Genomic DNA, 27,004 nt, shown 5'->3' on the forward strand with positions numbered 1-27,004 from the left:
TTGTTGTTGTTGTTTTTGCATAGGCACAGTAATGGGAGAAATTAGAAAGGAAATTCCCTTGATCTAAGATGCAGCGTTTCTCCATCCTTAAAGCACACTGTATTAAGATCAACTATAGGCTATGGCACTATTCACTGTTGAACTAGTTTGTTTGTTTGTTGCCAGGAAATGTTCTGCTCAGTTGTGGTTGTCAAGGTCAGTCTGTAATTAGAGATCTTGGTTTTGCACAGGTCCTAGGACAATCCTAGGATAAAGTCTTTCTTTATGGTTCGTGAAGTTTTGCTCAGTCATGGTTTTTGCAGTCAGTTTTCTGTAGTTAGTGATCTTGGTTTGTGTACAGGTCAAAAGACAGAGTGTCTTCTGATTTCATCTCACTGTTAGGTGATGATGTTGGGGAACCTGCTCTTAGATCAAGTTGTTACTGTTTTCTCGTCATCAGGATGTTGTATGCACCTAGCCTGGCACAGGGTGGTGCCAGAGTGGTATTAGGGACTCTCCTGGGGTGGGGGGAGTTTGGTTCCTGGTGCTAGTGCAGGAAACTGTGTCAATTCTAAGGTTGTCATTTCTTGTTTTTTTAAACTTTATTTTAGCCATTTAAAATTTGCTTATGCACAGTTTGCCTCAAATCCATTCCAAGTTGTATATTTGTTTCCAAAGAATTATAACCCCCCCCCAACAAAAAGTAGAGCATATACTTTTCTTTTCCTTGGGCCACACCTGGCAGTGCTCAGGGGTTACTCCTGGCTATCTGCTCAGAAATAGCTCCTGGCAGGCACAGGGGACCATATGGGACACCTGGATTCGAACCAACCACCTTTGGTCCTGGATCGGCTGCTTACAAGGCAAACGCTGCTGTGCTATATCTCCAGGCCCGCATATACTTTTCATGTGCAAAGCTCAGGGTTTTCAGTGCCACTGAAAAACTAACAACAAAACCATATACAATAAAAACTGACTCTAAATTATAGCCATCTATGCACATGTAGATGTATATGTGTGTAGGTTGCTAAAATTTTGGTGTTAAGCATATTAAATATTGTAGGAGCTCTTTAAAAATTCCCTTTCTCTTTTTATGATTTCTTAAAAATAAACTTTTAGTATTCTTGTGTTTTTTGGTTTTTTGTTTGTTTGTTTGCTTTTTTTTTTTTTAGCCACATGCAGTGGTGCTCAGGTGCTCAGAGCTTACATATGACTGTATTTAAAGATCACTCCTGGAAGGTTTTGAGGGTCCATAGTGGGGTGCTAGGGATCAAAGTCTGGTCATCCAGGTGCAAGGCAATTACCCTGTCTGCTGTACTATCTCTGCAGCACTTAGTATTTTTGTTTTAGGCGAAACCCAGCAGAGTGCTCAGAGGTTACTCCTGGCTGAGGAATCACTCCTGGCAGTGCTTGTAGACCATATATGATGCTGGGGATCAAACCTGGTCAGCTATGTGTAAGGAAAGTTCCCTACCCACTGTACTATCTCTTCAGCCCATAGTGTTCCTTTTTACCATTTATTGTGGAGCACCAGGGATTGAACCCAGGCCTCACATATTAGAGGAATATTTTTTGGGGGGGTTGCATTACACCCTGTTATGTCAGGGTCTACTCCTAGCTCTGTACTCAGGAATTACTCCTGCAGGTACTCAGGGGACCATATATGATGCTAGGAATCAAATGAGGGTTTGCCATGTGCAAGGCAAGAGCCTACTTCCTATACTATTTATTGCTCTGGTTCTCCATTTTTTAATTATTTTTTAAGACAACCACAGAAAAATCACTTGTTCGAGGTCACATAGCTAGTGAATAACTGAGTCAAATTTTGGGTCCAGACAGGTAGACTTGAGCAAAAACCACTTTTTCTTACCTTTCTGTAAAGACTTGCTATGATTGTCATAGAGCAACTGTATTTTTTTTTCTGATTGCTTAGTCAAATTTTAGTTGCAGTAGCTATTAACATTTAGTATTAGCCTTTGAAGTTTATAGATTGTGTTTAAAAAGATTATTTACTTGAATCTTAACAATTCTCCTTTGAGGTTTGTAGTTATGTATAAGGTAAGTCCTGGAAGTTTTATTCTTGAGTTTATTCTAGAGTTTTATTTGGGCCAAATTGTGACCTTCTTTACTTCTTCAATATGCTAAACCTGTTTAAGCAAAAATGTTTCATTGAAGTTTTTCTCTTCTTTCTAGGTCATAGAACTTTGTATGTGGGGGTTCGGATGCCTCTGGGCCGGCAAAGCCATCGGCACCATCGAAGTCATGGCCAGAAGCATCGGAGACGAGGACGGGGCAAAGGAGCCAGCCAAGGAGAGGAAGGCCCAGAGGCCCTGGCCCATGGTAACACCCTCGAAAGAGAGGGTGGGTGTTCATGCTGGGCGCTAGGTGAGGCAGAAGAAATAGAGATTGGGCATTAGACAGGTGATCTACATTCATTAGTTTTTTGATAGCATTTGTAGAATTTTCTTCCAAGGGAAAAAAATGCCTGTAAGTACAGAAAGTATCTTTTATTTTTTAGGTAAGCATAGAAAGTATAGGGGCTGGGGAGATAGCTCAAATGGTGTATTTCAGACTTCACATGTGAGAATTTTAGGTTCAGTCATTGGTACCACAGTATCCTGAGTACTACCAAATTTGGCTCCCAAGAATGAAGTCAAATGATAGCCCTAAATGTGCCCCCAAATAAACAAACAAAAAATAATCTTGAAAATTTTATATTTAAAATAAATACAAAATATTAAAGCACACACAACATATTGTAGTAGCTGAAATCATTTGCTAGGGAATTAATTATTACTTTTAACCATATTAACCAGATATCTAGTTCCTTGTGGGTTTTCTCAAGTGGTCTTAGGTAATTTTTTTCCTTCGTAAAACTGCTTCTAAAAAATAGATTTCTGGAAAGAAATGTTTTTGACCTTCATTCAGGGGTTGTCTTCTGTTTGGTCCTGGAGTTATAAGGCATCTAGATGTGCTGTTAGAATGCTATCTCTGTTCTAAGATTAAAGCTGAAAGCAGACCTTCCTCTCTCTGATTTTTCAGACACACCATCTCAGCGTGTTCAGTTTATTCTTGGCACTGAAGAAGATGAAGAACATGTGCCTCATGAGCTTTTCACAGAGCTGGATGAGATATGTATGAAAGAGGGAGAAGATGCAGAATGGAAGGAGACAGCCAGGTAAGACCCTCATAACCTGGACCAAGATTTTGTGGAGGTGGCCAGCATGTGCCTTTTAGCAAGTGACAGTCCCATTTCTCTTTTATGTCTTTATGGGAGATTTGATTGTATGCCAATTGATCTTGTTGACAGACATGGAGTCTACAAAAGGCCCAGAGTAGTTCATGAACCATCTTGAAGAAGAGACCTGGCTAAGAAGAAAAAAAGGATAAATACAGAATGATATTAATTATATGTGGCATTTAGAATAACTGCACGAAGAAATGCAATAGTTTATATGGAAGTTTTCTCAAACACCCAGAGTATAGTGAGGAGAAGGAAAGAAATTGAGTGGAGGAGGAGAAACAAATATGAAAGGATGTGTCAGGGGTCAAGTGGTCTTAGGTGCTTTGGTGGTGTTAAAAAAGGACAGAAATAAATATCCAAGCCAAAGTCAACAACAGTGAAATCCAGAGACCCAAACTTTAACCAAAATTTAAAATGGGTCCCATTATACTGCAGGCTGGGGTTTAAGAGTGGTGGTAGGGCCCGGAGAGATAGCACAGCGGTGTTTGCCTTGCAAGCAGCCGATCCAGAACCAAAGGTGGTTGGTTCGAATCCCGGTGTTCCATATGGGCCCCCGTGCCTGCCAGGAGCTATTTATGAGCAGACAGCCAGGAGTAACCCCTGAGCAACGCCGGGTATGGCCCAAAAACCAAAAAAAAAAAAAGAGTGGTGGTAAAGGATGCACTCTGGAAACATTGGTGGAGAGAGGTTGACACTGGTGGTGGGATTGGACCTGATACATTGTATGTCTGTAACTGAATTATAAAGAACTTTATAAATCACAGTGGTTGTAGTAAAAAAAAAAAAAAAAAAACCTAAAGCAGATAGGTTTTCTGTAAGAAGCAAAGAATCCCATCCATTATAAATTTCCTTTGTATGACCTCAAAATGGAAATTTCTACCAAAAAAAAAAGAAGGCCTGACTAGTTCATTTTGGCTTGAATCTGGTCCAGTAAACATAGCATTAATGTTGATTTCTCCTGCAGTGAAAATTAGCATCTTTGGGCTTAAATATATAGGAAGTACCAGAAGATTTAAGACTTTCATTTCCTATTGGACAGTCCAACATTAAAGACCTGTGAATTATAGCCAGCCTGATAGTAAGTTTCTGATAGATGACCTTGCTTATGGAGGTGCAAACCCCTTAGATTATGAGCTGGGCTGATGGTACACTGGATAGGGCACTTTCCTTGCATGTGGTCATACATCATGGTTCATACATGCATACATACATCCAGGTTCAATCCATGGAACCCCAAATGATTCCCTGAGTAACTAATAGGATTGATCCCTGAGTGCATAGCCAGAAGTAAGATTTGAGCACTACCACTTGTGCCCCCACCCCAAATAATGCCCTCCTATTAATGAGGGCAGTGGCTAGTGCTCTTAATAATTTACTAGTGAGCCTTATGGATATAAAATTGGCATGCCATAGCCCTGATTAAGTTGGGTAATTAGCAAAGAGTGGCTCCATTTCTCTTGGATAACTGCTGTATCTATGGACATTCTCTTTGGGTAGAAATGATTAAATGAGCCAGACAATCTGATGCTAATAAAAAAAAGGCAATTAGTCTATTCATTCTGTTTTTGTAAATATGTAAAGGTCATACAGATAGACTTTTATAAAGAAAAATAATATTAATGTGATTCAACCAATGTATCCAAACAATATAGATTAGATAGTTTTTGGAGTGCCAGGGAGTGAAGACACTGCCTTATATATGGTTTACTGATGCACATCCCACCCATAATTGCATTTATTTTTAAACTATGGTTATTGAAAATGAGAAAATAAAGATAAGTAAAAATAAGGTAAAATTTTATTTGTAATCCTAACATCCCAGAGATAATGAATATAACATTTGATGCTTATAAATGCATGTTGTTATGTTTTTAATTTTTTTTTGTTTGTTTTTGGGCCACACCCGGCAGTGCTCAGGGGTTACTCCTGGCTGTCTGCTCATAAATAGCTCCTGGCAGGCACGGTGGACCATATGGGACATCGGGATTCGAACCAACCACCTTTGGTCCAGGATTGGCTGCTTGCAAGGCAAACGCCGCTGTGCTATCTCTCCAGGCCCTGTTTTTAAATTTTTACTAAATAAAAATGGAAATCAAGCTATCTACAAGTTTACAATATTATAAGCTACTCACCAGAGACCCTGAATTATTATTGATTATATTAGATTACAGTTCAGTATGGTTATTCATATATTTTCTTTGTAAATTGTATTAACAGTTTTCTTAAAAGGTACTCATTTTCCATATCTGGCATCAAGTTATTTGTAATGTTTTCAGGTGGCTGAAGTTTGAAGAAGATGTAGAGGATGGGGGAGAGCGTTGGAGTAAACCTTATGTGGCAACCCTTTCATTGCACAGTCTCTTTGAACTAAGAAGCTGTCTTATTAATGGAACAGTCCTTCTAGACATGCGAGCAAGTAGCATAGAAGAAATTTCAGGTAAGGCTTGGTGAGGGAAAACAGGAACATTCTATATATTAAGAAGTATGCTATAAAGGAAATAATTAAGTGGTTGTATGTCCCTAATGGGAAGCCACTTGACCTCCTAATTTTCATGTCCAGAGCTGTTGGGTGGCTTTGAAATTAAGAAAGTTCTCAACTTATTTCACAAGCATATTAATAGGATTTAGAATTAATGGTGTTTATATAGTCCAAAAACAAATCAGAGAAGCCATCTGCATTTCTATGTTCATTACAGCACTATTCATAATAGCCAGAATATGGGAAGTGCTCAAGAACAGATGAGTGAATAATAAAAGAAACCTGGTAAATCTACACAGGAATACTAAGCAGCTGTTAGGAAAAATGAAGTCATGGCTTATCCAAGGATGGATATGGAAAGTATTATGTAGAACAGGGGTCTCAAACTCGCCCTCCATACATTTTGTGTCCCTGCCCTAGAGGAATCTTGTTTTGTTTTGTTTTAGTTGTTTGGGTCACACCCCCCAATGTTCAAGGCTTACTACTGACTTTGCACTCAAGGATCACCCCGACTTTGCCTCCTGCGGCCCCCAAGTAAACTGAGTTTGAGACCCCTGATGTAGAGTGAAATGAGTGAAATGAGTCAGAGGGAGCCAAATAGCCATAGAATAGACATAGCGTAGACATAGCACTTATTTGTGAAGTATTAAAAAAAAAAAAAAAGATGGGGCCGGGTGGTGGCGCTAGAGGTAAGGTGCCTGCCTTGCCTGCGCTAGCCTTGGACGGACCACGGTTCGATCCCCCGGCGTCCCATATGGTCCCCCAAGCCAGGAGCAACTTCTGAGCGCATAGCCAGGAGTAACCCCTGAGCGTTACCGGGTGTGGCCCAAAAACCAAAAAAAAAAAAAAAAAAAAAAAGATAGTATGGTAATAATATCCAGAGACAATAGAGATGAGGTCCAGAAAAAACAGTTTACAAATAGTAGGGGAAGTGTAGCTGGGTAGAGAAGGGACCACTATGACAGTGATATTTAGAAATGATCACTTTGGACAAGAACTGGGTGCAGAAAGGAAATGAAATTATATGCACGATGGCCCTTCAGTAACTATATTGCAAACCACAGTGTCTAAATGTGGGGGGGGGGGAGAGAAGAGAGAGGAGAGAGAGAGAGGAGAGGGAGAGGGAGGGAGGGAGGGAAAAGAAAAGAAAAGAAGAGAAGAGAAGAAAAGAAAAGAAGAAGAGAAGAGAAGAGAAGAAAAGAAAAGAAAAGAAAAGAAAAGAAGAAGAGAAGAGAAGAGAAGAAAAGAAAAGAAAAGAAAAGAAAAGAAAAGAAAAGAAAAGAAAAGAAAAGAAAAGAAAAGAAAAGAAAAGAAAAGAAAAAGAAAAAGAAAAAGAAAAGAAAAATGTCTGCCACCAAGACAGGCAGGGGAGAGGGCTGAATGGCAGGCCTGAGAGAACCTAGGGACATTGGTGGCAGAAAATGTGCACTGGTGAAGGGTGCTGTGCACTGTATGATTGAAACACAATCATGAACAACTTTATAAGTGTTATGAAAACCCACAACTGTCTTATGAACAACTTTGTAAACCTTGGTGTTTAAATAAAATAATTTTTAAAACTAAAAAAAAAAAAGAAGGCATGGTGTTCATTTAGTCATTTTATGTGCATGTGAAAAAAATACTCTATATTCATTCCTTCCATGTACGAAACAAATCCATTTCTTTAAAAAATATCTGGGGCTGAAGAGATCACACAGTTTTGTACTTGGCCAAGCAAGGTTTGATCTTATGTCTTCTGAACACTGCCGAGAGAGATTCAAGAGAGATTCCTGAGTGCAGAATCAGATGTAAACAAACAAACAAACAAAAAAAACAAAAATTTTAAAGTTAATTTTATTTAAAATTTCATTTATTTGGGGGGCGGAGCTAGAGCAATAGCACAGTGGATAGGACATTTGTCTTGCATGTGGCCATACTGGTTTTGATCTCTGGCATCCCATATGGTCCCCCAAGTCTGCCAGGAGTGATTTCTGAGTGCAGAGCCAGGAGTAATCTTCAGTGCTGCCAGGTGTGGCCCCAAAGTAAACAAATAAAAAAATCCATTTATTTAAAAGTGATCACAAATTATATTTGGTTTAAATTTTTTTTAATTATTTATTTTTAACAATAGTATCAATATTATTTCATACTAGCAATGTGGTGTGTAGTCTTTACTTGCCTATTTGTTCATAAAACATTATTTTATTATATATTTGATATTGTGTGTTGTAAGAGAATAAAAATCAGATAAAATTTTCATCCTGAGTGAACCCACCTTCTAGTGCAGGGGTCTCAAGCTCAATTTACCTGGGGGCCACAGGAGGAAAAGTCGGGGTGATCCACTGTAAGCCTTGAACATTGGGGGGTGTGACCCAAACAACTAAAACAAAACAAAAAAGATTCCTCTAGGGCAGGGCCACAAAATGTTGTACGGAGGGCCACAAATGGCCCACGGGCCGCGAGTTTGAGACCCCTGTTCTAGTGGGAGAAACAGCAATTAATAAAAGTCATATAATAATTAATAGATAGGTTTTTGTAATAATTAGAGAAAAGGACAACTGGGAGTTGTGAAGAAAAAAAGAGTTAAAGGTTTTGACTTGACAGCTAGGAAAGAGAAAATTGAGAAGGATCCTTCTCCAGCAAAATGTAGGCAAAATGTTTGGGAGAAGTCTGATGGAATTTCCTTGTTTGAATAAGTAGTAAGTTTTTTGGCAATGAAGTTTAGAAATATTTGCCTGCCAGTGTGTGAGGATTTTTCCCTTAACTTGATTCTTTTTGGCTGGTCTGATTAAATATTTCTCCACTTGTTCTGGGTCATGTGGAAATCCAAGGAAATACTGTTCTTACTATCTAGGTAAAATAAAACTCTTGTAGTTTTTTTTTTTGGGGGGGTGCATACCTGGTGACGCTCAGGGGTTATTACTCCTGGCTATGGACTCAGAAACCGCTCCTGGCTTGGGGGACCATATGGGATGCCGAGGGATCATTCTAGGTTAGTGCATGCAAGGTAAAAACCCCACGGCTTGCACCACCATCTGGCCCCAAACTCTTGTAGTTTTATTTGTATCCATTGGGGTCACATTTATATTTTGTTACAGGCTATGTGTCTGAAATCCTATGAGGGTCCCTTGAGAGGTTTGTGTTAATCAGAAAAGCCCCTAGGATTGAAGAAAACCATTTATAGGCTTGCTCTTGTTCTCCCTTCAACATGTCTCATGGTTGCTTGTCTCTGTTTCTTTGCTTGCCTTTTTCCACTCTGAGAAGCCTGTGCTTTCTCTCTAACATTCTATTCCTTTCTCTCCCCTCACGTCTTTCTAAATAAAACTTTCTTGGTTCACAAAAACAAAAGCCCCACAAAACAGAACTCTTTGTAGAAACAATTGGAGATATTTGGACAGGGTGCTGACCAAACTTTGCATTTTATAAAGATAATGATAACAGTAATAAATATGATGAACTGAAGGGGTCTATGGGTGTAACTATTATCATAGTTCATCCCATACTGCAGGTAATGACAATAGGAGATAGAAAGGAAGGGAGAAGGCCACAGTTTCTCGTAAGATTCAGAAGGCAGAATTATACAACATGTAATTATATAAAATTGACAAATTGATAGGGGAAGAATTAGTTAATGCTTCTAACTTAGGTGGCTGGTTGGCTCAAAAATTAACAGGTCTTGTGGGAATGAGAAAGATTTTTATTTTATATGTATTGATTTCTAGCAATTGAAGGGCATCAGGCTGGAGATCTCTAATGGAGAATTGGAGTTTAGATCCATCCAATTTTGAGAAGTATGATATAATTTATGCAGGTCCTTGGATAATAGGAAACTTTTATTTATAATCTTTAATGTGGTTGACATCATCAAGAAGGAAAATTAGAGGGCTAAGGATAGAAACTAGGTAATTTTGTTACTTTAAACTTAAACTACGGTTTAGCGTAGTTTAAGACGAATTTGTGGGTTGGTTGGAGAGAGAAAGGTAAAAGGCCGAGAAGGAGTGCTCAACAGTTCTGTTTTCCCAGTTCAGGAATTCAGAATTCTGAATCATGTGGTAGCAGTGCCATACATCCTTCTGAGAGAGACTCTTGGTGGAGGGTGAGGTAGTAGGGATTGTTCCTTACTTTTACCAGCTTTTCACCAGCTTCTTATGGCTCTTGGTATATTTGGCTTTGCTTGAGGTCTACAACTGGGGTGCTCAGGGACTACTCAACTCCAAATGAGGTCCATGTACTGCTTAGGATTGAACTAGTGATTCAGTATGATTTACTTCTCTAACCCACTCTAGGTGTTTGTTATCCGCTAACCTCAGATTTGTCTCTATCTTCCTTGTGATATTCTCATCTGTGTCTCTTAGAGGAGTGTTGCTATTGGATTGAGGGCTAAGCACAATAAATAATCCAGGGAAGTTTGAAAGGATTTTTTTTGTTGTTTGGTTGTTTATATTTTGATTACTGAAGTATTACTGGGGTGACTCCTGGCTTGAGCATTCCTGTACTCTAGGGTCATCCTGACATCCTGGATCCTAGAGGTGCTTGCAGGGAGGACCACAGAGTGCTGGGGACAAGGTGTTGCTAAGCACATGCTGTAAACCTTTGAGCCGTTTCCTGCTCCTGAAGGATATTTCTTTTTTTTCTTTTCTTCTTCTTCTTTTTTTTTTGTGTTTGGTTTTTGGGTCACACCTGGCTGCGCTCAGGGGTTACTCCTGGCTCTATGCTCAGAAATCGCTCCTGTAGGCACCGGGGACCATATGGGATGCTGGGATTCAAACCACCATTCGTCTTGATCAGCTGCGTGCAAGATAACCACCTTACCGCTGTGCTATCTCTCTGGTCCCTGAAGAATTTTTCTTTTGCAAACACCAAATGATAGAAAAGTGTGAAAAAATAGACAAACTTATATGTATATACAAATTATAAAATATATAAGAGAAAACAGAGCAAGCAAAGGAGGACTTATTGTAGATGCTTATTTTCTTTTCCTTCCTTCCTTCCTTCCTTCCTTCCTTCCTTCCTTCCTTCCTTCCTTCCTTCCTTCCTTCCTTCCTTCCTTCCTTCCTTCCTTCCTTCCTTCCTTCCTTCCTTCCTTCCTTCCTTCCTCCCTCCCTCCCTCCCTCCCTCCCTCCCTCCTCCCTCCCTCCTACCCTCCCTCCCTCCCTCCTACCCTCCCTCCCTCCCTCCCTCCCTCCCTCCCTCCTTCCTTCCTTCCTTCCTTCCTTCCTTCCTTCCTTCCTTCCTTCCTTCCTTCCTTCCTTCCTTCCTTCCTTCCTTCCTTCCTTCCTTCCTTCCTTCCTTCCTTCCTTTTTTTTATTTTTTATTTTTTATTTTGGGGCACACCTAGCAGCATTCAGGTGTTGCTCCTGGCTCTATGCTCAGAAATCGCTCCTGGCAGGCTCAGGAGACCATCTGAGATGCTGGAAATCCAACCCAGGTCTGTCCCAGGTTGTCTGTGTACAATGCAAACACCTTGTTACTGTGCTATAGCTCTGGCCTGTTTATTTTCGTTCAACTGTTAATCCATCCCCCACTCTTCCTGTGTAACCTTACATGCTAGTAAGACCTGCCCATTTCTGGGAAAGATCTTTGGGAGATATCAAGAGGTTTGCCTGAGAGGCAGGAAAGAGATTGTGAGGAGAGATAGGTTGGGAGAGATTCAGCAAGAGGAGAGCTGGCAGGATGGAGGTAGAAGAAACATGTTACAATGACAGGGCCAATAATGGAGATGGCTTGAAAGGTTATGATAGGCCACACATGTGGTGGCTAGGGCTTTGAATAAAGCTGATGTTTCCTGAAACCTGACTGCTTGTGAGTTTTCTCCTCCCCTCTATCCTGAACCCTCAGCCCCACCGCCTGAAGGGGCTTGGAGGCATGTGGTTCAAGCTGGAGGAGAAAGGCCAGTCCATCCATCACCATCCAGCCCCATCCAGGGCTGTTATTCTACAGAAACTAAAATATAAATATATATAGCTTGAATATTTGAAATAGAATATTTTTTGTTCCTAGCACTTAATAATCACGGACTTGGACTCAGAATCTTGTATATAGGGTTGAAGTAAAATTGCTATGCCTCATCTATTTGAAATCTGGCATATTTATTTGATGGTAAATAAAGTGGTAAAACTATATAAAATGTTGACTCTGAATCAGTACTTTATGTATATTATCATTTAATTTTCCTTAACAACTTTCTAAGATGGGTGGTATTATAAATAAGAAATTAAGATACTGAGAGATTGTTATTTGTCCAAATAGCACACAGAAAATCAGAATAGAATATATATCTAAAGTCTATAATGTTATTTTTTTTAAATCACTATTTTTTTGTGGGGGAGGGCTGAGGTGTGGGCCATACCAGATATTACTTGGGGACTATTCCCAGCTCTGTGCTCAAAGGTAACTCCTTGCAGTGCTGCATGACTCTACGGTACTAAGGGTCAAGTCATCTGTGCTTTCTCTCCCTCTCTCCCTTTAGAACAGGGGTCCTCAAACTTTTTAAATAGGGGGCCAGTTCACTGTCCCTCAGACCATTGGAGGGTTCGACTATAATAAAAACAAAACTTATGAACGAATTCTTATGCACACTGCATATATCTTATTTTGCAATGAAGAAAAAAAAAACAGATACAAATACAATATGTGGCCCGCGGGCCATAGTTTGAGGACCACTGCTTTAGAACTTCTACTATTGACTGCTGTGTCCACTGCCTCTCAATAGCAGGCACTGGGTTTTATTTTTTTAATCTTTAACTCTACTAAACTTTACCTGTTAAATATTTTTCTTGGTGATAATTATCTGGCTGCTTAATTAACTTAATTATTCTTAATTTTTTTCTGTAAATGGTAATGTTTTAGGTTGGAGCTATGGCACTGTGGATGGGGCACTTGCTTTGCACGTGGTTAACCCACATTCGATCTCCAGCATCTCATATGGTTCTCTGAGCATGCCTGGAATCGTTTGTGCCTATGGAGCCAGTAGTTACCCCTGAGCATTGCCATGTGTGGCCCCAAAATCAAACAAACAAAATAATAATGTTTGAATTCTCACTTACAGTTTCTCTTTTTAAATTGTACTTTAGCTAACATAATTACAATAAGTATTAACTGTCACAGTTCTGATGAACAAAATTAGTGTATCTTCACCACCACCAAGATGCCCCTGGCACATTCCATGTCATGTGTCACCTCTAGGACATCTCTTTCTCCTCCCTTCCCACCATTTCATAGTTCCTCTTGACAAATACAGAAATGCTAAAAATCCTTGATAAGTGGACTGAAGAAATAAGATAATAAAGCCAGTAAGGCGCATGCCTTACATGTGAATGACCTAGGTTTAATCCCTGGCACTGCATTTCATCCCCTGGACAACATGGGGAGGGGTTCCTATGCACAGACCCAGGAGTAAGTCCTGTACACTGCTGATGTGCTCCTCCCAAAACAAACTTGAGAAAATTTCACAGATGACAATAAAGAAAGGATAATGATGTAACTTCCACATCAGGTAGTCCTGGATTTGTGCCTCTGCTCTGCAGTTTACTAGATAAATGACCAGGAATTTTCTTACATTTGGGTGTCAGTTTCTTTCTCTGTAAAAATTATTATAAATTCACCTACTTCTCAAGAGTTTTTATAAGGATTAGATTAGATATTGTATATAAGGATTATAGAATAGTTTCTCTTACATATTAAGTGTGCAATAGTTTCTATACCTAATAATAATGATTTTTTTGCTTGAATAACATGACATAGCTGCCATCTTCAAATGGCTCTTTCCAATCCTAAAATGGACACTGTTCCTCTGTAACTCCACAATCCTTGCCCCTTTCCTCACTATTCCTGATATTGACCTCCTTGGGTTCCTTAGCTGTCAGTTTGAGTCTTCATGTTAGTACCTATTTTCCAGACCTAATCCTGGATCAGCAAGAACTGTCCAGTGACCTGAATGACAGCATGAGGATTAAAGTGCGAGAAGCTCTTCTTAAAAAACATCATCACCAGAATGAAAAGAAGAGAAATAACCTCATCCCCATTGTTCGTTCCTTTGCGGAAGTTGGCAAGAAACAGTCTGATCCACATTCAATGGATAAAAATGGTGAGATTATTAGGAGTGTCTCTTTTTTCTTTTTATTAATAAGACATTTAGAAACTAGTGTTTAGTAAGACTCTATACTCTTCCACCCTCCTCAAGGACTAGACTTAGTGTTAACCACTTTGTGAGTAGTTTGGAGCCACAATAATCAATTAGAGCATTTTAGGAGTGTATACTTTTCTAGATTAGGGAGGCAAATAAAAGAGAGACTTTTTAATATTCTCATTTCCCACTTGAAAAGGCAAGAGTTTAGGAAAACTAAATGCTTTTAAGTCTCTCTTCTCAGTTGTAAAAAAAAATAGGGATAATACTAATACTTATTCCTTATGTTTATTGGGAAATTTTGATAAGTTAATCTACATAAAATCTTAGGTAGGTATACAGTGAGTTATATATAGTTAGTGAATTTCAGCTGCTTATTGGTGACATTTTTACTGTCAGGCAAGGCCTAATCAATATTGGTTTCCTTCTCTACATTTACTAAATTACAGTTTCCAGGGGATATTCTTGGGAATATGTAGATATTTTTTATTTCTCCCAAATGATCTCATATTCCTGGTTGAAGATTACTACTTTAGTAGAGGAAGAAAACAGAATCACACATGTGTTCAGGAAGAAGGTGCAGAGACAGTAAGATCTCTGTCTTTCTGTACCACTTATTAAAATTAAGGATATAACAATTTTTGTCCTGGCTTAATAGTCATCTTCACCTGTGTGGGCTATGCTCTAGTCATAGTCACTTGGTGCTGGATAGGGTGTTAGAGGGAGAAAGGACAGAGAATTATGTTTGATTTTCTTCAAATAGGTCAAACTGTGTCTCCTCAGTCTGCTCCAACTACAAATCTTGAAGTAAAAAATGGAATGAATTGTGAGCACAGTCCTGTGGATTACAAGGTGAGCAGAGAGACATGTAGATTGTCTTATTAACTCTCCAGTGAAACCCAGAAATTCACTTTCAAAACAGAGGAAGCTTTTGATGTTTTAAAACTTTCTCTAACACCAAAGTCTCTTTTGCATAAATGAAAGCCTATTTGCTCATGCCCGGATAAGGTTGAATTCAGTGTGCTTCCCAAATTTCACATGCTACATCTGAGACTAGCTGCTGACATACTTTTCCTGAATTTCCTGGGCTACTTTTAGTACCTGCTTTCTATTAGGCCCTCCTTATCTGCACAGATTTATTTATTTATTTTTTTTTTGTTTTTGGGTCACACCTGGCATTGCTCAGGGGTCACTCCTGGCTCTGTGCTCAGAAATAACCTCTGGCAGGCTCAGGGGACCATATGGGATGCTGAGATCTGAACCACCATCTCTATTGTATTGGCTGTGTGCAAGGCAAATGCCTTACCACTGTGCTATCACTCTGCCCCGCTCTACACAAATTTATTTTTTTTTGGTTTTGGGGCCACACCCAGCAGTGCTCAGGGGTTGCTCCTGGCTCCACACTCAGAAATTGCTCCTGGCAGGCTTGGGGGACCATATGGGATGCCAGGATTCGAACCGATGACCTTCTGCATGAAAGGCAAACGCCTTACATCTATGCTATCTCTCCAGCACCACTACACGAATTTTTAAACATTGTTTCTGCTACAGTCTTCTGAAACTACTTTCTGGCTAAAACTCTTGGACAAGAGATATCAGTATTTGAAGAATATCTTAGTAGCATCTTCACCACCAGCCTGTGCATGTTCTAGTCTATTCAGGACACTATCTTTCTAGGTAGTGTTGTAAGTAATAAAACACAAAGGCTCAGTATTTTGTTTAGGAAAACTGAAATATTGGACCAAGAACTAAAGTATTGTACTTTTTTTTTTTGAGAATTCACAATGGGGTAGTTTTGGGAGCCAAATTCAGTGTCTCACATATGTACTTGTAAAGCAGGCACTCATCTGCAGAGCTATATCCCCATCTATTCTTTTATTTATTTATTTATTTGGTTTTGAGATTATATATCCTGTAATGCCCAGGGGTTACTCTTGGCTCTGCACTCAGTAATTACTCCTGGCCAGCTTAGAATCATATGGAAAGTTGGAGATTGAACCAAGGTTGGCAGCATGCAAGGCAAATGCCCTACCTGCAGTACTGTCATTTTCATTTCTATTCTACTTATATATATATGTATATATATACATATATATAATTTAAACACCTTGATTACATACATGATTGTGTTTGGGTTTCAGTCATGTAAAGAACAGAACACCACCCATCACCAGTGCAACATTCCCATCATCAATGTCCCAAATCTCCCTCCTTTCACCCAATCCCCGCCTGTACTCTAGACAGGCTTTCTATTTCCCTCATACATTCTCATTATTAGGATAGTTCAAAATGTAGTTATTTCTCTAACTAAACTCATCCCTATTTGTGGTGAGCATCATGAGGTGAGCTGTAACTTCCAGCCTTTCTCTCTTTTGTGTCTGAAAATTATTATTGCAAAAATGTCTTTCATTTTTCTTAAAACCCATAGATGAGTGAGACCATTCTGCATTTCTCTCTCTCTCTCTCTCTGACTTATTTCACTCAACGTAATAGATTCCATGTACATTTATGTATAGGAAAATTTCATGACTTTATCTCTCCTGACAGCTGCATAATATTCCATTGTGTATGTGTACCACAGTTTCTTTAGCCATTTGTCTGTTCGAGGTCATCTTGGTTGTTTCCAGAGTCTTGCTATGGTAAATAGTGCTGCAATGAATATGGATGTAAGGAAGGGATTTTTGTATTGTATTTTTGTGTTTGTAGGGTATATTCCTAGGAGTGGAATAGCTGGATCATATGGGAGCTCGATTTCCAGTTTTTGGAGAAATCTCCATATCACTTTCCATAAAAGTTGAACTAGACAGCATTCCCACCAGCAGTGGATAAGAGTTCCTTTCTCTTCACATCCCCGCCAACACTGTTTGGTCTCATTCTTTGTGATGTGTGCCAATCTCTGTGGTGTGAGGTGATACCTCATAGTTGTTTTGATTTGCATCTCCCTGATGATTAGTGATGTGGAGCATTTTTTCATGTGTCTTTTGGCCATTTGTATTTCTTCTTTGTCAAAATGTCTGTCCATTTCTTCTCCCCATTTTTTGATGGGATTAGATGCTTTTTTTTTTTTTTTTTTTTGTAAAATTCTGTCAGTGCCTTGTATATTTTGGAGATTAGGCCCTATCTGATGGGCATTGGGTGAATAGTTTCTTCCACTCAGTGGGTGGCTCTTGTATCCTGGGCGCTATTTCCTTTGAGGTGCAGAAGCTTCTCAGCTTAATATATTCCCATCTGTTAATCTCTACTTTCACTTGCTTGGAGAGTGCAGTTTCCTCCTTGAATATGTCTGTAGTCTCAATGTCCTGGAGTGTTTTGCCTACGTGTTGTTCTATATATCTTATGATTTCAGGTCTGATATCGAGGTCTTTAATCCATTTGGGTTTTACCTTCGTACATGATGTTAACTAGGGGGTCTAAGTTCAATTTTTTGTAAGTGGCTAGCCAGTTGTGCCAACACCACTTGTTGAAGAGGCTTTCTTTGCTCCATTTAGGATTTCTTGCTCCTTTACCAAAAATTAGGTGATTGTATGTCTGGGGAACATTCTCTGAGTATTCAAACCTATTCCATTGATCTGAGGGTGTCTTTATTCCAATACCATGCTGTTTTGATAACTATTGCTTTGTAGTAAAGTTTAAAGTTGGGGAAAGTAATTCCTCCCATATTCTTTTTCCCAATGATTGCTTTAGCTATTCTAGGGTGTTTATTGTTCCAAACGAATTTCAAAAGTGCCTGATCCACTTCTTTGAAGAATGTCATGGTATCTTTAGAGGGATCACATTAAATTTGTACAATGCTTTGGGGAGTATTGCCATTTTGATGATGTTAATCCTGCCAATCCATGAGCAGGGTATGTGTTTCCATTTCCGCGTGTCCCCTCTTATTTCTTGGATCAGAGCTTTATAGTTTTCTTTGTATAGGTCCTTTATATTTTTAGTCAAGTTGACTCCAAGATATTTGAGTTTGTGTGGCACTATTGTGAATGGGGTAGTTTTCTTTTTTTTTTTTTTTTTTTTTTTGGTTTTTGGGCCACACCCGGCAGTGCTCAGGGGTTACTCCTGGCTATCTGCTCAGAAATAGATCCTGGCAGGCACGGGGGACCATATGGGACACCGGGATTCGAACCAACCACCTTTGGTCCTGGATCGGCTGCTTGCAAGGCAAACGCTGCTGTGCTATCTCTCCGGGCCCGGGGTTGTTTTCTTAATGTCCATTTTTTCCTTATTACTATTAGTGTATAGAAAGGCCATTGATTTTTGTGTGTTAATTTTGTAGCCTGCCACCTTGCTATATGAGTCTATTGTTTCTAGAAGCTTTTTGGTAGAGTCTTTATGGTTTTCTAAGTAGAGTATCATGTCATCTGCAAACAGCGAGAGTTTGACTTCTTCCTTTCCTATCTGGATTCCCCTGATACCTTTTTCTTGCCTAATCGCTATAGCAAGTACTTCCAGTGCTATGTTGAATAGGAGTGGTGAGAAAGGACAGCCTTGTCTTGTATCAGAATTTAGAGGGAAGGCTTTTAGTTTTTCTCCATAAGGATAATATTTGCCACTGGCTTGTGTTAGATGGCCTTAACTATATTGAGAAAGGTTCCTTCCATTCCCATCTTGCTGAGTTTTGATCAAGAATGGGTGTTGGACCTTATCAAATGCTTTCTCTGCATCTATTGATATGATCATGTGATTTTTATTTTGCTTGTGTATTATGTTGATAGATTTACGGATGTTAAACCATCCTTGCATTCCTGGGATGAAACCTACTTGATCGTAGTGGATGATCTTCTTAATGAGGCATTGAATCCTATTTGCCAGGATTTTGTTGAGGAACTTTGCATCTGCATTCATCAGCAATATTGATCTGTAATTTTCTTTTTTCATAGCATCTTTGTCTGGTTTAGGTATCAAGGTGATGTTGGTTTCATAAAAGCTATTTGGAAGTGTTCCCGTTTTTTTTATTTCATGAGAGTCTTGCCAGGATTGGTAGTAGTTCCTCTTGGAAAGTTTGAAAGAATTCATTAGTGAATCCATCTGGGCCTGGGCTTTTGTTTTTGGGTAGACATTTGATTATCATTTTAATTTCATCAATAGTGATGGGAGTGTTTAGATATGCTACATCCTCTTTATTCAACCATGGAAGATTGTAAGAGTCCAAGAATTTATCCATTTTTCCAGGTTCTCATTTTTAGTGGCATAGAGTTTCTCAAAGTAGTTTCTGATTACCCTTTGAATCTCTGCCATATCAGTAGTGATCTCTCCTTTTTCATTCCTAATACAAGTTATCAAATTTCTCTCTCTCTCTTTCTCTCTCTCTCTCTCTCTTTCTTTGATAGTTTTGCCAGTGGTCTATCAATCTTGTTTATTTTTTCGAAGAACCAACTTCTGCTTTTGTTGATCTTTCAGATTGTTTTTTGGGTTTTCACTTCGTTGATTTCTGCTCTCAGCTTTGTTATTTCCTGCTGTCTCCCTATTTTTGGGTCCTTTTGTTGAGCACTTTCTAATTCTATGAGCTGCGTCATTAAGCTATTCAGGTAGGCCCCTTTTTTCTTCCTGATGTGTGCTTGCAAAGCTATAAATTTTCCTTTCAGTATTGCTTTTGCCTTGTCCCATAACTTCTGATAATTTGTGTCTTTATTATCATTTGTTTCCCAGAAAGTTTTGATTTCCTCTTTGATTTCATCTCGGACCCACTGGTTATTGAGTATGAGGCTGTTTAACTTCCAGGTGTTAAAGTTTTTCTTCTGTGTCCCTTTGGAATTCACATATAATTTCAGAGCCTTGTGGTCAGTGAAGGTAGCCTGCAATATTTCTATCCTCTTGATATTATGGAGGTATGTTTTTTGTGCCAGCATGTAGTCTATCCTGGAGAATGTCTCATGTACATTGGAGAAAAATGTGTATGCAGGTTTCTAGGTATGGAGTGTCCTATATATATATCTAATAGGCCTCTTCTTCCATTTCTCTTCTCAGGTCTATTATATTCTTGTTGGGTTTTAGTCTGGTTGACCTTTCCAGTGTTGACAAAGCCGTGCTGAGGTCCCCCACATTATTGTGTTGTTATTGATATTATTTTTTAGATTTGTCAACAATTGTATTAAATATTTTGCTGGCCCCTCATTCAGTGCATATATGTTTATGAGTATGATTTCTTCCTGCTGTACATACCCCTTGATTAATACAAAATGTCCATCTTTGTTCCTTACAACTTTCCTGAGTATCAGATTTGTATCATCTGATATTAGTATGGTCACTCCAGATTTTTAATGGGTGTTGTTTCCTTTGATAATTTTCCTCCATCCTTTTATTTTGAGTCTATATTTGTTCTGACTATTCAGGTGCGTTTCTTGTAGGCAGCAGAAGGTTGGATTGAGTTTTTTGATTCATTTAGCCACTCTGTGTCTCTTAACTGTTGCATTTAGTACATTGACATTGAGAGAAAGAATTGTCCTGGGATTTATTGCCATCTTTATATCGAAATTTGGTGTGTCTTTTGGTCATTCTTGTCTTAAAGTAGGTCTTTCAGTTTTTCTCTTAAGACTGGTTTTGAGTCTAAAGTTTCTGAGCTGTTGTTTGTCTGTGAAATCATGTATTCTTCCGTCAAACCTGAAAGTGAGTTTTGCTGGGTGCAGTATTCTAGGCAAAGCATTTATTTCATTGAGTTTTGTCACTTTGTCCCACCACTGCTTTCTGGCCTTGAGTGTTTCTGTTGACAGGTCTGCTGTAAATCTCAAGGATGTTTCCTTGAATGTAATTTCTGTTTTTGATCTTGCTGCTTTCAGAATTCTGTCTCTATCTGTGGGATTCATCATTGTGACTAGGATGTGTTTTGGGGTATTTTTTCTGGGGTCTCTTTTAGTTGGTACTCTTTGGGTAATCAGGATTTGATCACATATATTCTTTAGCTCTGGAAGTTTCTCTTTAATGATGTTCTTGACCGTTGATTCTTCCTGAAATTTTGTTCCTGGGTCTCTGGGACTCCAATGATTCTTAAGTTGTTTCTGTTGAGCTTATCATAGACTTCTATTTTCATATGTTCACATTCTTTCACTAATTTTTCTATTGTCTGTTCATTTGCTTTAAGTTTTTTTTCCCAATCTCTCCCGCTGTATGGAGTTGTTATTTATCTCATCTTCCACAGCACCAATTCTATTCTCAGCTTCTTTTACCCTGTTGGAGAGCTTATCCATTTTGTCATTCAATTCATTTACTGAGTTTTTCAGGCCTGTTATTTGACCTGTTATTTCAGTTTGGAGTTTTGTGATTTCTGCCTTCATATTTTCTTGGTTCTTATTAGTGTTCTGTTCAACTCGATTCATGGTTTCTTTGAGTTCTTTGAGCATCTTCCATATTTCTTGTCTAAACTCCTTATCTGAGAGATTGGTTAGTTGGTTGGCCGTTTTCCGGTCCTCAGAATTGTCATCTTCATTCTCTATGTCTGATGCTGGCCTGCATTGTTTCCATTGTCACATTTGTATTGTGGGTTTTTCTACGTGTTGTGGTATTCATTGGCTAAATGATGTGCGCAGCCACGCTCCTCTGGCTCCGCCCTTTCTCTGTGGGTCGACTTGCCTCCAAGCAAGGGGAACCATCTGTGGATGAAGCCTCACACAGGATCAAATTTTAGGCCCGAGCAGCAGAGAAGACAGTCTGGGGAGAAATGCTGTGCTTCAGTGATCCAGCACAGTTCTTAGTGTGATTTTTTTCTTCTTGTTGCACTGGTGTTCACTACACTCCCGTGCTCTTCTGGAGCCTCTGGGAGAGTGAATTTTCTGGGCCCTTTTTGGGCCACTCCCAAGAGGTTCAGGAGACAGGACAGGAGACAAACACACACAGGCAGCACTCACAGTTGGGCCCCACTGGGCAGGCGTAGCTATTCTACTTTTTAAAAAAAATTTTTTTTGAAATAGAAATAGCATTTGTTACATGACTAGTTATGATTTAGTAATACAATATCACATACCACAACCACCATACCACACCCACTGTAAAAGAACTAGTTCCCTCCATCAGTCTTTAAAGACCCTCTCTTACTCAATATTTCAAATTAAAAGGAAAAATGGACCCAGAAATTCAAAAACAAAACAAACTATTTTTTTTCTCAGAAAGTATAGTATAATAGAATTAAAAGTATAGCACCTGATCTCTCTCTATAAAACTCGGTGGTCCTAGACAAGTTAACATTGTCTCTTGTTTTAGAAGCAGCTACACTTAGTGATGCTTGGCCTGGCAATAAAAGCCTGACAGTTCACTAATTAGTGTTATGGTATAGGTTCTTGGCCATCAGGTACATGCATTAGTGCTTAGGTAGCCATTCTGTATTACAAATTAAATGTAGGGCCTCAGGTGTATCTCCTTATGGCCACTCAGTTGCTTCATTTTGAAAAATAAGTGGGATTATTAAGACTGCTGTTTTATATGCCTTACAGGATTTTGTAAGATCAAATGGAATAGTATTTGTAAAGAATAGTATGATAAAATATAAAATTACATGGATATAAGGCGTACAGAGGTGAGGGTAATTGATGTTCTAGGTGATGGTTCTCAAGTCATTAGAGGGTTCTTTTGACTTTCAGGTGGACCTTCATTTTATGAAAAAAATCCCCTCTGGGGCAGAGGCTTCAAATGTCCTTGTTGGAGAGGTGGACACTCTGGATCACCCCATTGTTGCCTTTGTAAGGCTATCTCCAGCTGTTCTTCTCTCAGGCCTGACAGAAGTACCTATACCAACAAGGTAAAGACAAATGCAACAATGCTGAACTCTGATGGAAGAAACTAGCTACTGACAAAACTTAGGATTAATTAATATTGAAAATATCTAAACTTCAACAATGATATTAGAAACTGGTATATATTTAATTATTTAATATTTAATTTATATAATATTTATCTAATTAATTATTCTAAGTGCATAAGAATTCTAAGACTTTTATGATGAATGCTACACTCTACTTACACCCTTAGAAAAGGAAACTGAAGTGCAAAAGGTCAGTCATTTGTAATAATGGGAAGATTGTCCTAGTTTCCCTGCTCTATAGTTAGATCTGGAAGGATTTGCATGGCGTGCAAATATGTCTACATTTGTTCAAAACTATTCATACATTCTGAAAGTAGTGACCTAGGTGATCCATTAGTTACAGAGTTCAGATGTCCAGAACATAATTATACTCTTCTATAGCACTTCATTTCAGCTTCTTTCTCTTTCACATCTGCCCATAATTTTATTAGAGCAATGAATGAGATTTACTTATCCTTGAATGTATGCTATGTTTTGAAAAAAAAAAGCTTTCTTTCTATAATAAGTAATTGTCGGTGGAACCCCTATTTTATATGACCATATTACAATATGGTCATATAAAATAATATAATCCCTATTATATATAACCATATTATTGAATGGAGTCATAAAAATAGTTTCCAAAGCTATCTACTTTTACTGAGGTCCCATGATAAAATGTTTGATAGGAGATAGAAATGTTTGGCTCTTTAGATAGCAGTAAGTTATCACTTTTTTATGTTTACTTATATAACTTCATTTCTATATGTGTTGACAGATTTTTATTTATCCTATTGGGACCAGTAGGAAAAGGTCAGCAGTACCACGAGATTGGCAGATCCATGGCCACTATCATGACAGATGAAGTATGTGCTGTTTTTGCTTTTTATACATTCATCTCATAAATACTGAGTTTCTACTATATCTGTATCTAGGCACTGTGTTAATTATTGTGTTGATGCATCCACACTGTTTATACAGAGAGTCAAGTTGAACTTAGGTACTGTAATGTGAAATTATGAGAAAAATCAGACATTTTGGCTGCTTCCGTGCTGAACACCACTACATTTCCTAGTCAAGACTATGCTGTTCATCATTTGCAAAGCAAGGCTTTCATGTCATTTTTCAGCAGCTGTGTTTTTTTTTTTTTTTTTTGGTTTTTGGGCCACACCCGGCGGTGCTCAGGGGTTATTCCTGGCTGTCTGCTCAGAAATAGCTCCTGGCAGGCACGGGGGACCATATGGGACACTGGGATTCGAACCAACCACCTTTGGTCCTTGATCGGCTGCTTGCAAGGCAAACACCGCTGTGCTATCTCTCCGGGCCCTTCTTTTTTTTTTTTTTTTTTTGGTTTTATGAGATCTCTTTGGAAGACTTATTTCATGGAGCACCTTTTTTTTTTCTCTATTTTTTTTGTTTTTTTTTTTATTATAATATAATTTTATTTTGATCATAGTGGCTTACATATTGTTGACAATAATATTTTAGGTACATATTTACATAAAATCAGGAGGGATTTCCATCCATCACCGAATTGTTATCCCTACCCGTCCGTTTTTGTCTTCCCTCCCATTTCTTCTTCCCTCACCCCCAGGGCGGCTAGAATATGTGGTCCCCTCTGTATCTAACCTATTACTTAGTAATCTTGCACCTGTTTGGTCTTGAGGCCTCCCTTATTTCCCCCTCTAACTGGAGGCAAGACCAGCTATTTCAAGTTACGTGGTTTTGCCTGAAAAAGAAAAAAGTAATAAATTGGGGTAAGAGTCTAATACCCCGAAAATGGGCGGAATCCTTCTAGTGGCTCTCATCATCGATTTGGGAGGTGAAGGAGAAAGAGAAGGTGAAACACTCCACCAGTACCAAAAGAAGTGTCAAATATCCAGTGAGGATTCCAGCTATATCGATAAGCACCACAAAAAAAAAAAACAAAAAACAAAACAAAACAAACAAAAAACCAACAAAAACAAGCACACAAACAAAAAACACACCATGGTCTTGAAATAAGAAACATGGCATAGCACATAATGAAAGAAAAGAGAGGAAGAGAAAAAATAAGTATAACTGGGGACAACAATTTCAATAATCACACCCAAAGAGAGAAATCGACCAAAATAGATAGGTAAATAAAAAAAAAATAATAATAATAAATGAAGGTAAAAAAATATATATATATAAAATAACCAAGGTTTTGTGCTTTTTGTATTTTTGTTTTTTCCCTCCTGCCCTGGCACAGTAAATATTGGGGTCATTTGAAAAGGAATTCACTTGGCCTAAGAAATATGGGGTTTCTCCGTCCTTGGAGTATACTGTCATGGGATCAACTCTAGACTTTGGTCAGGATCATTTACTCTCCCGGTGGCGTTTTTGTGTTTGGTAGACTTCTGTTCTGTCCAGGGTGATACAATCAGAGCTCTGTGTTTAGAGGTCTCAGTATCTGCACAGATCCTGAGATGGGATTTATGATGAAGTCAGTCTTTGTGATTCTAGAGGTTCTGTTACCTCAGTGTCATTTTAATCCATCTTCTGTGGTTGGTGATCTTGGGCTTTGCACTGAGCCTAGGATGGCACCTAGGTTAGCGTCTTTCTTTGTGCTTCCAGAAGCCCCATTCCGTTACAATTGTCTCTGCAGGACCTTTGGGACTGGGGATCATGCTTATTGTGCAGGTCATAATTCAAACCCTAAACTAGGGCTTTTTTATTGGTCCCAAGATGTGTACAGTCTGGTCGTGGTTCTATCAGCCAGTCATCTGTAAATCGCGATCTTGGCTTTTGGACCTACCAAAGGGTGCCAAGTCTTCTGGTTTTGTCTTGTCGTTAGCTGGTAAGGTAGGCTAATCTGTGTGGAGCACCTTTTTTAATTCCATCTATCAATTCATTATGTTCAGAATTTTTTTCACATGCATCTTTAGATGAAAACTATTCTATTATTAATATTATTAAAAAGATATTCCTATTCTTTGAGGAATAAGTAGAATTATTCAGCTCTACATTATGACTTGTCTTCCCTTTTTGGGCTCTTTAGCAGTGTTTAGGGGGCCAAGAACCTACTCTTGACAATACTTGACAATTCACTACTATGACCTAAGGATGTAGCCTTGGGATTACCAGTACGACTTTGGTAGTGCTCCAGGAGACCTTCAGGGCTATACTCAATGTTGTTGGAAGAGGGCAAATAGAGCCAGGGATTGAACTGAAGTCTTTTGCATGCAAAGTATGCCATTGACCTTCTAAAATGTCTCCAGCCCTATCTTTTTTTTTTTAATTTCTATTTTGATCATAATGCTTACATATCTTTCACAGTAGTATTTTAGGTACATATTAACATTGACTCAGGGGAATACCCATCACCAAATTTGTCCTCCCCCCATCCCATTTCCCTTTCTGCAACCCATGTACCCCACCATCATCCCCCGGGCTGCTAGAGTAGGTGGTCTCCTCTTTGTCTAGCTTACTATTAGTGTTCATATATCTGTTTGGTCCTGGTACCCTCCCTTGTTTCCCCCTCTATTTAAGAGGCAGAGCTAGATAAATCGTGTTATGTGGTTTTGTTGGTAGGAAAGAAAAACAATAGAATGGGGTACAAAATAAGAAAAAATAAATTTATTAATTTAAAAAAAAAAAGAAGTCAAATATGCTGAAAATAGGCAGAGTCCTTCTAGTGGCTTTCAACCTCAGTTTGAGAGAGGACATGAAAAAGATAATAGAAACACCACAGCAATACAGAAAGAAATATCAAATTAAATATCCAGTGAGCACTACAGCAATAAAGACAAGCACCACACAATAGTCTCGGTTCTGAAATCAAATCATGCTGGAGTGCAAAAAGAAAGAGAAAGATAAGGTAAAATAAAATAAAGTAAAATTAGAGACATCAACTTTAATATCTACACCAAAATAAAGATGTCAAAAAATTGATCAATCAATAAATAAATATGTGGAAAAATGATTATTTTGTGCTTTTTTTTTTTCTTTTTCCCCCTGCATAGGCACATTAACTATTGGGGATATTATAGAGGGAATTCCTTTGGCCTAGGAGAAACAGGGTTTCTCCACCCCTGAAGTATATTGTCATGGGATTAACTATAGACTCTTTGCATGATCATTTACTCTCTCCTCGGTGCTTTTGTGGTGTATGGAAGACTTCTGCTTCATCTTGGATGGTAAAATCAGACCTCTGTATCTAGAGATCTTGGTGACTGTGCAGCTCAAGGAATGGAGCTTATGATGAAGTCTTTCTTTGTGGTTCTAGCAGTTCTGCTTCTTCAGTGTCGTTTTAATCCATCTTCTATAGTTGGTGGTCTTGGTCATTATGTTGCTCCTAGGATGGAACCTGGGATAAAGACTTTCATTATGTTTCCGGAAGACCCGTTCAGTTGCGGTTGTCTCAGTCAGACCTCTGGAGTTGGAGATCTTGTTTGTTGAACACATCGTAGA

General features: G+C 38.7%; 1 protein-coding gene across 4 annotated transcripts in view; it reads left to right on the plus strand.

Annotated features, from left to right (window-relative positions):
• SLC4A8 (solute carrier family 4 member 8) overlaps positions 1 to 27,004 on the plus strand; it is an 829,308-nt gene that overhangs the window by 743,011 nt on the left and 59,293 nt on the right. For 3 of the 4 annotated variants that reach the window (XM_049783361.1, XM_049783360.1, XM_049783363.1), the window contains 7 exons: positions 2,173 to 2,340; positions 3,022 to 3,157; positions 5,500 to 5,660; positions 13,579 to 13,767; positions 14,570 to 14,658; positions 22,371 to 22,528; positions 23,349 to 23,436. In XM_049783361.1, the coding sequence (XP_049639318.1) occupies positions 2,173 to 2,340; positions 3,022 to 3,157; positions 5,500 to 5,660; positions 13,579 to 13,767; positions 14,570 to 14,658; positions 22,371 to 22,528; positions 23,349 to 23,436 (989 nt within the window). The remainder of the gene's footprint in view (positions 1 to 2,172; positions 2,341 to 3,021; positions 3,158 to 5,499; positions 5,661 to 13,578; positions 13,768 to 14,569; positions 14,659 to 22,370; positions 22,529 to 23,348; positions 23,437 to 27,004) is intronic. The other variant, XM_049783362.1, reaches the window with a different exon arrangement.

The sequence above is a fragment of the Suncus etruscus genome, chromosome 11, assembly GCF_024139225.1.
Source record: "Suncus etruscus isolate mSunEtr1 chromosome 11, mSunEtr1.pri.cur, whole genome shotgun sequence".
Lineage (NCBI taxonomy): Eukaryota > Metazoa > Chordata > Mammalia > Eulipotyphla > Soricidae > Suncus > Suncus etruscus.